The sequence below is a fragment of the Zosterops lateralis genome (assembly GCF_965231275.1).
Source record: "Zosterops lateralis genome assembly, chromosome: 3".
In the NCBI taxonomy this organism is placed as follows: domain Eukaryota; kingdom Metazoa; phylum Chordata; class Aves; order Passeriformes; family Zosteropidae; genus Zosterops; species Zosterops lateralis.
The window spans coordinates 21,427,973-21,441,568 of NC_139764.1; the positions used below are offsets into that span (position 1 = coordinate 21,427,973).

Sequence of the window (13,596 nt, forward strand, 5' to 3'; positions counted from 1 at the left end):
CCTCATAGGAATTAAATGGTGATAAGGGAAACTCATTTCAGCAGCATGAGCTGGTAAGGATGGTAGTTCCAGAACACATTTAAGTGCAGCAATGATACCTGATTCTTGCTGAGAGGTATCAGGATGAGACTCTGGCTGCCAAGCTGTCCTATCAGAGCCTAATTTGAAGGAGCACTTGGAACAGAATTCGAAGTGGAACAGGAGCACAGCTTGCATCTTCGTGTTGGTATTCTTTCCAGACAAAACTCAGTGGAATGAAAGTTACATTTTCCTCCCTTTCCCCACCACCGTGCAGCAACCTATATGAAGCCTTGTATTTGGATGGATTAAGATCCCTTTGGTGGACATGACACTTATGTATAAGAGTGCAGAAAAACAAGAACCATGATTAATGTTTGCTTTTCCCCTTCAATTCCTATTGTCATTGAAATACATCATGGATACCCAGATAGAGTAAAGATCATACTGCACTGGGGTGGAATTGGTTACAGAGCAAAAGACTATCTGCAGCTGCTACTCCCTGAACCTGCTGTTTGCATAGCCAGTGGGGTGAAACAAGAGTCTGTCTAGCTCAGGGAAATGGTCTGGTAACCCATATATATCCCCACTTACTCCAGTTCTGATGTGACTCTGCTTCAGTGACATCAGCAAGTTCTCTTTGTGCAGCTCTTGCATTGGTGATAAGTGTATAAACCTGAGTTTGTACCCTCACTGTCCAATAACTGTCTGTTAGTTTTTTTATATGTGCTTGCAAACAGGTCTCTTGGAACAAACACATCAATTAAAACACTTTAAAAAATACACTTCTGTAATTATGTCCAAAAATTTATGAGCTTTTTCTTCTTACGTATTTGGGTTTAAGTGTACAGCTGGAGTTAACAGTTGTTTTCAGGGCCAGCCATGAAAAGGCAACATTGATGCTTTATTGCTGTAGATACCTTGTGTTCAGTGTTTGTTCTAGGAGAAGTTTGGCTTTAAAATTTTCATGGATGGAGTCCAAGTTCAGCTGTGTTAAAGATGAAAAACTGCTGAAAATAGTGCTCATTAAAAAAATAACTACAGAAACAGCTACCCCAGCTGGATGCCACTGACTACCTGACAGCACAATATCAAACTACAAAAAGTACTGCCCTATAAAGCCAAAACCCAGACAGGAGGTAGGTCTGGAGAAAAGAGAGCAAATAAAACTTCAAAAGAGTAGAAAGTCAGTAACTTTTTTAGCAGATTATGGTAGGCAATTAAATTTTATTTGTGTGTGAAAAAAAACCTACTACACATATTTTGAGTGTTAGAAGAAAGGGCCCAAGTCAGGTCCTTGCTGTATTGCTGACAGTAGATATGTTTCACTAAACTTGTTTCACACTGAGAAACATGAGCATTAACCTCATTTAATTCAAAGTCCATTATTTAAACTAGCAGCTTGATATCTTATTCTGAAAACATGATTAATAAGTTCTCTGTTTGTTTGTATCCAACTGATTATAAGAGTTGTAAAAACCTCAGCAGCAGGTTTCAGAGACTACAATTCTGCTGAATAATTACACTGGTAATGCTGAAGCCTTCTTACTGTACAGGGTCAGTGCCTGCTTCAACAAAGACCTTCAGAGGCCAGTGTCAGCTACAGACAAAATGTATTTATAATAGCCAAAAACATGATTAATTAGCTAGAAATAGGGATACTGCAGTTATGTCACTCCAGGGAGAGCCACAGAGCACAAAAATTTTTATGGTGGCAAAAATAAAAAAAAAAACCTTTTTTCCAGCAGAGAACAGGGTAATTTAAACCCAAGCCCATCATACAGAATTCAAGACAATCTCAAGAAACTTGAGACTGATTTTTTTAAAAATTCATCTGACTATCACTATAAATTGGTGAGGTCAAATACAGATTCCTTCCTATTCACTCTGACTATTTCCCTTTGGACTTGAGGTACCAAAGTATAACTTTGTCTGGAACCATTAGCTATGATTGATAGGAAACTCCTAATCAGTGAAAATAAATCAAAGTCCTGCAGGGATTCCAACTTTTAACTGATGTTACTGAGCCCTATTCCTCACCCACAATTTACAGCCAGGCCAGCTTGCAGAGCCAGTCCTGCATCAGTTTTCAGAGAGATTACATAATAGTTAAGAATTCTGCATTTTGAGGGTTAGTTACAATGCAGAATTACATGTTTCCCCCTAATTAATAATTAATTACAGACTGTTCTTTATTGAGCCTGTTTAAGGAATATACTTGTCTCCTCAATCTAGTAAATGACTGGTTTGGTTTTCTAAAGTGGTTCTGTATTATTGAACATGGTGAATCGGTGTGAGCACTAAGAACAATTCTACTGGCAGGTTAACAATCAACCAGAAACCCTGATAAGCCCAAAAAGGCAAATCTTTATCTGTTCAGGATTGTCAGAGCTTTATTTTAATTATTTCTTCTCACAAGAAGCGCTCTAGGATTTTGTACAAGTGCCCAAAGACCATTTATGCCTTTAAGTATAGGGAATGATGGACACTGGAGGTAGCAGGAGGGAAATCTGGGCTATATATTATGAATCACCATGCAGTTATCAGTACATTCACCACCTTAGCTTTGGCAGAAACAGAGGCATACAAGCCTCAGTGCTTACCCTTCAGAGCATCACAGGTGTTTTATAGTGAGGAGACAACTGGCACTGCCATCCTGCTGGGATGAGGTGACAGCCTTGGCACGTGCAAGACAGGCAGGGAGGGGACCAGGCAGCACAGAGAGCACGGGGCAAGGGGTAAGGAAGGGCTCTACTGAGGCAGAGTTTGGATTTAAGCTAATTAAGAAATACACATCTACTCTGAGGTTCCTTGTGGAATTTCTTTGAAATAACCTGAATGATTTTAAAAACAAACAAAAAACACATCAAAAACCAAACCCACAGGATTGAAATATTGCAAATGCTGAAAATTCACAGGCCTGTGGAATTCATTTACCTGTTTCTCTTGTACCCTTTCTGACCATTAAAGGCAGACAGGATGGCAGCTTTTCTGGCTGGGTTTGTTAGTAACTTCCTTCATCTGCTGTGTGAATAATTTATGACTGAAGCAGGTCTGCAACCCAAGAACCCTCCTGCAAATACCAGCAGCCAAGGGAAGTGGCACAAAGGAGGACATGCAGAGGAATAAGGCACATCCCTTCTCTTGGCAGCTGCATTTAAGCCATAATTATCTATATACTGTCTAAACTGTAAGGGAGAGAACAGAGTTAATACAAAAGGTGCTACTAGAGGGAGTGAAGACTTCTTCTAATCAATACACAAGTTAAAAGAATTCAACGATTGAATGTACATCAGCAAAAAGTTTGAGTTTGGAAGAGCTACAGGGAGTGGAAATTCAGGCACAGCTTTTTAACACAACATAAGCTAGACCTGAATAAAGTGCAGGACAAAGATAAAGTTCTGGTTTAAGGCACAAGGAGGAGGGACAAGGACATGGGGTCAGCTGGAGGGAACACAAAAGCAGATCAAAGTACTTTAGGAGCACCTTCTTATGATGAAGTATCAAAAACTCCCATAAAACTCACAGATCACCTACAGTAACCAGAGTGGTATTTAAGCAAGCTGCAGCATTAAGGAATGATGGATTTCATGAAGCCTCCAGGGAGCAGATGCTGAGCAAGTGAGATAAGCACAGCCTGGGACATGGGCAAGTCAAGTGCTAAAGTACAGCACAAACACAAGGGTGAGGTGGATTAGAGCCAGACAGCAGAGCCTGGAGAGCCTGAGCACAGCACTGAGTGACTCAGCTGCAGCTACACTGCCACAAATTAATTTTCCTAGCAAGGAAATGAAATACTATGGAAGAAATCTATAATTAATGATCAAGAAATTAACATCCAAGTCAGTCATATAAGTGAAGTTAGGGAAACTAAGAACTATTCATTCCAGTTATTTATTGTTTATTGAATTGAAAGAAAGGGAATACAAACATTTCTGTTAAGTGCTGTGCACCAACATGGAAAAAGTGTATTTTCTTTTAAAAATCCTAATAAAAACAAATCAGAAGTTAATGTAATTGCAATTGAACAATTTTTAAAGATATGTTTAAAATACTACACATTTATAAAATAAAAAAGTTAAAACGGTGTTCTGTAAATAATTAGTAAAACAAGTGAAAATAAATACGAGACCCAAAGTTCTTATGTTTTTAATGTAATAGAGCAAAGAAATTTTTAACTACTTAATAATATCTGAGGAGAGTAACAAAAATCCAGAAAGTTTAAGAACGCAATCCTTTGAAACATTTAATATCAGTCCATAGCAAATAGTCATTACATACCAAAAGCTCTAAGTGTTAACTAGTTCCACCACAACTCCATATAAATCTTGACAATTTAGAAATCTTGAGATCAACAATAAAGTTCTTTTCTTGATCTCTACAGCTTGGTTTGTAAGTACATACATGCTTTGAGGATCCATTTTGTCCCATATGTTTTCAAGGAGCCAATAACTTTTTCCATCTGTGCCTAAAAATGTTAAGTTTCAAATCTAGCACATATACCCTAAGAATGTAAAATGTTTATGAAAAAAGATGGGGCACAATGAATTTCAAATTTATAAAAATATACTGATATTAACCAAAACCTTCTGGTCAAAGGACACTTCACATACACACGACTTAAAGTATGCAATAAAACATGACAAGTACCTAGAACATTTGGTTCTCTGTCTGTTTGTGGAACACATGCACACACACACTCACACCAGATGGGAAGAACACTCTCACAGATGTTTTACTGAATCCAGATTATCTGGATGAATAGACAGAAAACTTGGCTACAGTTTATTTCAACTAGAGGCAGCTACTGCAGCAGTAGTTCAACACTGCACACTTCAATTAAGTCCACCCTGTTTAAAAAAAGTGTCATAGTTAATGATTTTGCTTTCTAGACATTGTTAAAAGTAGCAGTTTTCAAAAATCAAGTATGGCAGCTGAAAATGGACTCAAGCCAATGTGGAAAAGACAGGAGGAGGGCAAAAGGAGGATTAGCCATTTATGGGATGGGTGTTCCTCTTAATAGTCGTCTCAAAAAGAAATTAGATACAAGTGTATTTTGTAGCTAAAAATATGGACAAACTATTGAAAGTGCATTTTTCCTCCTCCCCCTTGAGTTACAGTAGTTTTTTTGTTGGTCAGTAAATCCTGCTTTTTATGTCTGTTCTTTTTTCTCTACCTCCCTCCCCATTTGGATCTACAACATATCCCCTCAAGCTACAGCTAATTGTACGAGTCCTGGCTTCCTGCTAAGGAAGCCTTTATGACTGATTTTGGGTGGGAGTATCACTTAGCAGTGTAAAAATACACAACTAGACACCAACTCCCAACAGCAGACAGAGTTTTATTAAACATTACCTGGTTGAAGCCAAGTTGAGAAGTAACTGGCAAGATCTGGGCAGATTTCTAGCTTGCATCTTTGCTCCAATTATAAAGAGAAGTTAACTTTAAAGTTGGAGAACTTTAGAAAAGACAGAGGGAATTTAAAAACAAAAGGTGTCATTTCCCCCACTTCCCTCCCCTCCGAAACATGAAGAGAGCTACCATTTTTCCCTTTTGTGTTCCATTGTGCCTTGAAAATTACTTACCTGAACAGCTAAAGAACATTCAGAAAATAAAATGCTTCAGCTTTTTTTTTTTTTTTAACTCTGCCTTGATAATAACCTGAGGCTACTATGAATATTTGAAGCCAACAGGTGACCAGAGAAAGTTACAAAATGAGTACACATTTTCTTCTCTAAAACCATGGGCCTGCTGACTGGAAATACAGTAATTTATTGTGGGTGTGTACTTGTTCCAGCCTTACACTCCAGCCTACAAACATTTTTAAGCACATGGAAATCAATGTATTGCAAATGAGCAAACTGATTTGGTTTTTTCCCCCCCCACTCCACCCCGGCCTCATTTCATTGTCTGTGCACAAAAAGTATTGGTACTTTTCAATCCACATAGTGTGAATGAGTATGCAATGTGTTGGAAATAGTTTAGGTTGCTCTTTCATCTCCAAGTTGGGATGGTACTCATTGCTACATCTCTAATGGCAGCTGCTGTGGGACTGAGTAGTGTGGCAAAGTGAATATTAATCTCACCTTTTTGTCCTGCCTGCTCATGGCCCACGAGATGCAAACAGGCTGTCACTGAGACGCTCTGGAAGCAGTGCCACCTGCTTGGAGCTTGCCTTTACATGGCATGGCTGCACCAGGACACTAAAGGAGAGAGACCCGACACATGCTCCTCCCTAACTCAGCTTCTAAATACCTCAAGTGTCTTTCAGAGGGACAAACCAAGTCCAGAAGAGAGGGGCAGTGTTTTGGCAGAGGTCCTACATTTAAATTCCTAATTTCACTGCTGTGGAAAGCAGGCATCAGCCCACGGCCCCCTGCAGCTGTACCAGGGAAGGAGTCTCACTCTGGTTAGTTATGGACACCACATGAGAAATGCCTGAAGTGCATATGAGACTTTAAATCTACACTTGAGATTTGAACCAGCCTTCACTACCTGCCTAAATTTCCCACTTTATTTCCATGAGTACATAGTGCCAGACCATTGTATGAGACATTAAGACACATCAAAACCATTATTTTCTTTACTCTCCCTAAACATATTTGGTTTGAAAATTTAAGTTCCAGAGTAAGACAATACTAGAGTAACTTGCAAAGATTCACATGCTGGCATTGCTTATGAATTGTACCATGTTTTGAACATGTAAAACACTTTTACAATTTACTGCTTACAATTTAGGTAATTAATTTCTCCTTGAACCCCAAGGTTTAGCTTACTCAAATTTGACCATGGGAACTTGTCTGTTTTCCTGCAACATTAACACAGGCCTGACTCATCTTACACTATCTGAACTAGGAAGGGAAATAAAGAGCTTCCTCCAGAACTGATTAAAGGAAGAAGGAACTGATGTAGAATCTTAAATTTACACATGTATTCTCAGTGCTGTGAAACAGTAATTGCTATCAGAGCTGTCACCTTAGTTTTAAGGCTGAACATTAAGTTCCTACCTGGTTTTGGAGGTATTAGAAGACTTGTATGTCAGACTCAGGGCTGGTTTCAATCATAGCATCAGAATCTTAACTCATGCTTAAAGGTCTGCACACAAGGCAAGAGAAACACACACCACCGGATGGCTGGAATCTAAAAGAAAAAAAATCTAACCTGCTAACCTTTGTTTTTCTGGGAAACACTACACTCCCATTCATCAAAGTAGCTACACCTCTCTTCCCAGGAATTCCAGCAAACCTTCCCCCACCCTTCTTCCACACGTGACTAATAAGGACACTAAATCATTATCTCATGAAAGGATGAAGTCCACACTTCTGCTCACATGACTCTTGGTGGCACGCCCTTCCCTGCTCCTTCTTTACTTCACAGCAGTACCAACACTACCTTTCCACCCAAGGTGGCAAAAGGGAATCCAATGCTATCCCATAATGGATTTGTGTGTAGTGCAGAAGCACAGAGATGCCAGGCCATCTGTTTATGTCAAAAAGAATAAATACTTAAATTATAAATGTCTTTGTTTTTTCTTAACACGAGACATTAGTGGAACTACTCCTAGATGTGTCAAGATGTTCACAGCACCAGCTTGCAACAAGGTCTGGGAGAGCAAACTTAAATCTGCAAACTTAAAAGTATATTCTCAACAACAAAATCTGTCCACCCTTGTTTATCAAATAAAGAAAAAATTTCCATCATAATACAAGTGTTTAATTATGATTTGTACGTAAATTACTTATACAAAGTGTTGACTTTGTGAAGAAAGGACTCTTCCAACACATTCTTCCCTCAAAGTGTAGTCTACCTTTTACACCAGCATTGTTGCATATATTTATGTAATTAAAAAAACCAGAAAGACCTCGTTTCAACTCTTAGACTGGTGGTGCAGTCCGAATGCTTTTTCTTCCTAACTAATATGGTTTATCTGTTAAGATGGACAGTGAATTCCATCTGAAACAAGCTTTACTGCCTACATAAATCTCTTTCCAGCCACTGCTTTTGATTGGGTCTCAGGACACTCCAGAAAAGCATCAGTGATACCATGTTTCACGACACTTCTTGCATTGTTTTAATTCCAAATGTATACAAATGAAGTCATTTTAATCCTATAAATAATTTATTTTTAAAAAATTGTGCTGTTAACCCCTTTGCAGGGCAACGAGCTATGTGAAAAGTACAAAACTTTTTGTCAAATGTGATACTGAGAGTGCTTTTGACATAGTTCATTGGTTTATCCTCTCAATTGATAGATATACTGCGCAACGGGCAAGGCTAGAATCCATGAACCAAGCTGCAAAGATCTCAAGCTAAGTAAGGCGGAGAGAGACTTGAGAAACAAGAGAAGGAAATACTTTCCTATCCAATGTATACTCTTCAGACTAAAGCACTCTTTCTATCAAGCCTTCTAAACTGTTAAATAAAGTGTTCCAAACAAGCATTTAAACTTCATTACACAGAAGAGCAACAAGAACAGTAGCCTGCCAGACAAAAAGGCAGGAGGGAAAAATATATATACTGAGTTCAATGGTTAGCCTGAATGTAGCACAGTTCTTCACAACCGATGGGGGGGTAATTTCAACACGGTGTCCAACAAAGTTCTAAAGACGTGCTTCATCTCGACTGGTTACTATGAAGCAAAGGTGGTAAATGTTTGGCCCCAACCGGGCTTCAGAAATGGTTCTTTTTCATGACGAGCATGTCTGTCCAGCTATCAATCATGTTTGTTTGCACCAAATCCCAAGCCATTTAAAATACGACTAATTAAGTTAAACTGAAGTCGTCTGCTCCACATTCGCCATCAACTATCCATGCTACTGCATTCCTCTGAGCAAAAACAAAAACATAGAGAGAAAGAAAGAAATCACAGCTTGAAGATCTTAGCAACAGTTCATATTTCTATCATAAGGTAATTAATACAGTGTATTTGCACAAATTTTAACTGAACATGCACTAGTTAATGGATCTTACACTGCAGCTAAATTCCATGCTTAAAATTACTTATTTTAGATAAAATTATTCATAACAATCTAGAAATTGTTTTAGCATGTTAGGTGTGGGTACTCAAAAAGCATCTGGTCCAAAAAGAAGTCACACACATTTACATACAAGTTCATGGGGAGTGTGCTAATTACAGAGCTGTCTTGTCACCCATTCAGGATTCCTAAGTGGTTAGGTATTATTCCATGCACCTACACCTCTTGCAAAAGCACTGCTGTGAGAAATCCATTTGCAGTTGGTTTGGTTTTGTTGGCACTTACTGGTTCATTTTCTGGAGGAACTAAGAAAGAGTGAGCAAGCAGCTCACTGGAGAAAACCAAACAATAAAGCCATGAGTAAAACCAGCCGGAGGACAGGCTCTGACTCCTTATGGGGAATTCCAGGTGTTACAGATTAGCCAGGCTGGTCCACCTAGTCCAAGACTAGAAGCAGATGTATCAAAGCACTGGAGCAGGGAGAGGAGGTAATTCTTCCTCCTAATATCCTTCCAACTGTCAGGCTTTTTTACCCAAGGGACATTCTGAACTAGAGGTGTTTACTTATCTACCAGCACTTAATGGATTTCTCTTTGATTACTTTGCCCAGGTTCCCCTTGAAGCCACATCCATGAGGTCCTGTGGCAACAGGATATACTATATATCATTTTAATGTCTCCTGTAAATTCTTACTGCAAGGTTGAATATGTAAGGACAGAAGCATATAAAGTGCACAACAACTCCCCAGAAGTCATCTCCTTAACAATCCTGGGGGAGGCAAGAAGGGCTACGAACACCTGAGTGCATCTGGGCAGCAAAAAAAATGAGTATTGTCTCCCTCTCCCCTGGAGATATAAGGTTACTGATGATTAGTAAAGATTCAATTTTGTGTGGATTTTCTCAGGTAAAACTTTACACTCTCTCTAGATATTGGAAATTCCTTCTGTAACCATTACTCAATAGCATTACTCAATTGGCAGTGTGGTTTGAATGCACTGTTTAAGTTTTAATAACACTGTATGTTACTAAGTCTAAGCATTGAAAGCAAGGTTTTTATGGAGTCTGCATAAATAAGTTTATATAATCCTAAGGTCTTAGTGACACCACAGTTTTCTATAGGGTCTGAATAACACTGGAAATACTGGCTGTGTCTTGTTTATTCCACAACATGCCTAGCTCAGATAAGAACCAACAGTCATGACACTAGAAGAAAGAGAACAAAGCAGTGACTAAGGTTTACCTTCAATATCCTGGTTGTCTACAAAAGGCGCTGGTCCCCATATCCTAACGGTGCCGTCGTCGGAGGCGCTGGCCATCATGGCCGGGATCTGCGGGTTCCAGCTCACGCAGTTCACCGTGCGCGTGTGCCCCGTCAGCTCCGCGATGGGCAGCTCGCTGCGCTTGTGCCAGATGTACACTTTGTGATCTGAAACAAACACGGGGACAGCCAGCGTGAGCAGCACTGCTCTGCACACACCCACCCACCTGCGGGGCCAACAGCACCTCCACACCAGCTCCCATTAAAACCCACATCGAAAACTCGAGTCTCAAGCGTGGAACAGCACTAGCAGAATGTTTCTTTTAAAAGCGATCAAAAGAACACAGACAAAACTCTTCCATTAAGAGACACATTCTCTTTTAACACCTGCAAGTCTACTACACTTGGTGTTTGAAGAAAAACATTTGACTGCAATGCAAATAAGACAATACAAGGTGAAAAAGAGAAACTAAATTATTCTTTAATTACAGGTATGGAGTTGTAATCTTATTCAAAAGGAAGACTTGCAGATTGTCTTCCACCCTCAAATAATTTTATTTGCAAATTAGTAAATGCATTATAAAGTCATGAGTACTAAGAATAATTATAACCACCTCCTGTTGATGAGTAGCAGATAAGATCACAGCTCTATAGTTTATGAAAAACATTTTAATACTAAAAATCTGTAACACTCCAGTGAAAGTGCAAACAGCAAATGAGGGAGGGCAAAGCTTAATGGCTCAAATTGTGAGCTATTACTGTCTTTGACAACCAATTATTGTGTGGTATTTAAAGATATCAATTTGTACATATTAAAGTAGATGCAAATAAACCCTACACATCCTATTTTGTGATGGCAAGTTTTTAATTACTTCTAGCAACACGCTAGAAATAGAATAGGGAACTGACTCTACTGCAATGTTTAGAGAAGAGTCATTCTTTATAGCCAACCATATTTAACAAATGGGCAGTGGGGAGAAGAAGTGGAGAGGGGTGTCTCAGCTGTAGACCACCAGCCTGTAACAAGTCTGTGGGTTTACCTGTCTGGGAATGTCTGTGGAATATTCCAAACAAAGCTACATAAACTGGACAAGTATTGCTAGTATTACACAAAAGCCTAGTATTGGGGTCTAGCAATCAAATGAAAGTATTTTGATCTATGTGCAAGGCTTTCACAAAGACGTTACTCTGAAGGCTCAAGCAAACCAGTCTTCCTCTATTCCTCCTCCCAGCCCCTTATAAAATCAATTTGCTCTCTGACCTCCTTGCTAGAAAAGTCTTATGGTTTTTCCCCATGTGGTAACTCCCTTGCCTTGTGCTGAACCAGCTTGTTTGAGAGTACCACCTTCACATGTGCTTGTGCTGATGAAAATGTTCAGTGATTCCATTCCACTTAGGATTTCAAGGGAACTACACATCCATGGCATTCACCAAACACCACAATTCACACATTAGACAAAAGCCTTTGCTCTGCCAGACAACCCAAGCCTCAAGACAAAGCAGGACTTTGGTTTGGAAAAAACAAGATCAGCTACATTAAGGCAACAGTCAATTCTCCTCTGAGACAGAAACCTCTATTTTCTTCCTATGGATGTAATTGTCTGGAAAATCCCTGCCTAGCTGAGATGATGTTTTAAGAGGTTATGACACTGTAATCAACTACTTTTTAAAGCCAGCTATGAGAATGTGACCTGTTATTATTGTTTACTTGTTTTTTAAAAATAGTCTCAGTAGCCACATTTGCAAAAAGACAACAGCTTCAGACAGTTCAAATCTAAGGAACCATCAGTTCTGAATCATCAGTTCCTTACCATCAGTTTCAATGACTGTGGTTTTTAACCAATGAAGACAATAGAAAGTCAATAAACTGTGGGGGAAAAGGACTGTTGCACTACAGTACCTGCACCTACACATGCATACAGTTACGGCTAAACAAAACCTGAACTTTCAGGCACTCAGGTCTCAAACCAAGAAGCTTGTCCAGCTACAAAAAGAGGTTGACACTGAATTCAAAGACTGGAGGTACTGTCCTTCAGTCATATTCCACTGGATAGAGTCAGAAGTGAAACATATTTAATATTTTCCAAAAACAGACAGTAGGAAATGCCTTGGCCAACCTTGTTTCCTAAGAACTGTGAGTTACACAGTACTCATAGTAATTTGTTTACATATTAAAGTATAATTCTTAGCCCTGCATAAGCTTGCATTTTAAGTGACCTCCATGGCAAGTGATGGCACCACACCAGTGACAGAACTGAACCAATTCACCACATAAGCTTTTAATAAATTCCTACTCTTGCCACAGACAGCTGAATAAAAACATAACACAAAGCCTTTAATCACCAAGAAACTCTACCAGACTACGTCAACAACTGCCTAATTTGAGGCCACTCTGTCTGTAATTAAAATGATTCTACTGAAATTAAAATAACCTCACCACACCTGTATCTTCAACAGGAAAATGAAGCTGTTTTTCCCCAGTAGTACATTTTATTCAAACCAGAAGTCTAAATATCATACCACAAAAAGAAAAATCCTCAAGAACACCCCACCCACTTCTAATTAAAACTGTGCAGATGCTTTTGCTTTAGAGGAGGAACACAAAAGAGTCATTAATGTGTTCTACCTCTGCCATCCTCTCAAAAGAGTCTTTCTGCCAGCCCACAATTACTTCTTGAAGTATGCCACAATCTCAGCACGCCTCAAATTTATTTCATGAGCCAGTTGGTTTGCTTTTATAATGCTGTTGTTAGCAACTGTCATCTATAGGATGAAGGTATAGGAAGGATACAGTGCTCCAGTTTTCTGCACAAAGGAGAATGGTGTTACCTTCACTGCCACTTGCAATGAAATCTTCATTATGACCTCCAAAACACGAGTGAATTGTGTAAAATCCTTGTGTAACACCTTGATACTTTCTCACTAAAACTCTGTCTTGTAAGTCCCATAAGTGAACTCCCTGGAAATAAGAAATATAGAGAGTATTATTTTATCATTAAATATTATTAATGGCATTCTTCTGAACAATGAAAATAATTACACATGGAAGTGCACTACTTTGGAGCCAACTTCAGTACTGCTAGTAGGTGAAAAGAGTAAAGATGTATCAAATTATTAAACTGAATTTTCACTCTGGGATCCCTTCCACTCTGAAAGCTTCTTACCCAAGGTTTCAAAAGCAGAAATATATAAATAAAATCTATGCCCCCAGACATGCAAAGTGCCACAATTCTTGCTGTACCTGGCTTCCCAATGCAACAGCCAGACACTAACATTTAATAGTATAAACTTCCCAATGTGAAACTCTTGGCTATAAGTCAGTCAAAAATCAGGTCTGAAGAATAA

General features: G+C 39.0%; 1 protein-coding gene across 1 annotated transcript in view; it reads right to left on the bottom strand.

Annotated features, from left to right (window-relative positions):
- Positions 1 to 31: 31 nt before the first annotated feature.
- WDR26 (WD repeat domain 26) overlaps positions 32 to 13,596 on the bottom strand; it is a gene marked incomplete at its 5' end in the record, with an annotated part of 35,426 nt that continues 21,861 nt past the window's right edge. The window contains 3 exons of the mRNA XM_083856375.1: positions 32 to 8,844; positions 10,234 to 10,419; positions 13,081 to 13,210. Coding sequence (XP_083712501.1) covers positions 8,819 to 8,844; positions 10,234 to 10,419; positions 13,081 to 13,210 — 342 coding nt within the window. The 3' untranslated portion in view covers positions 32 to 8,818. The remainder of the gene's footprint in view (positions 8,845 to 10,233; positions 10,420 to 13,080; positions 13,211 to 13,596) is intronic.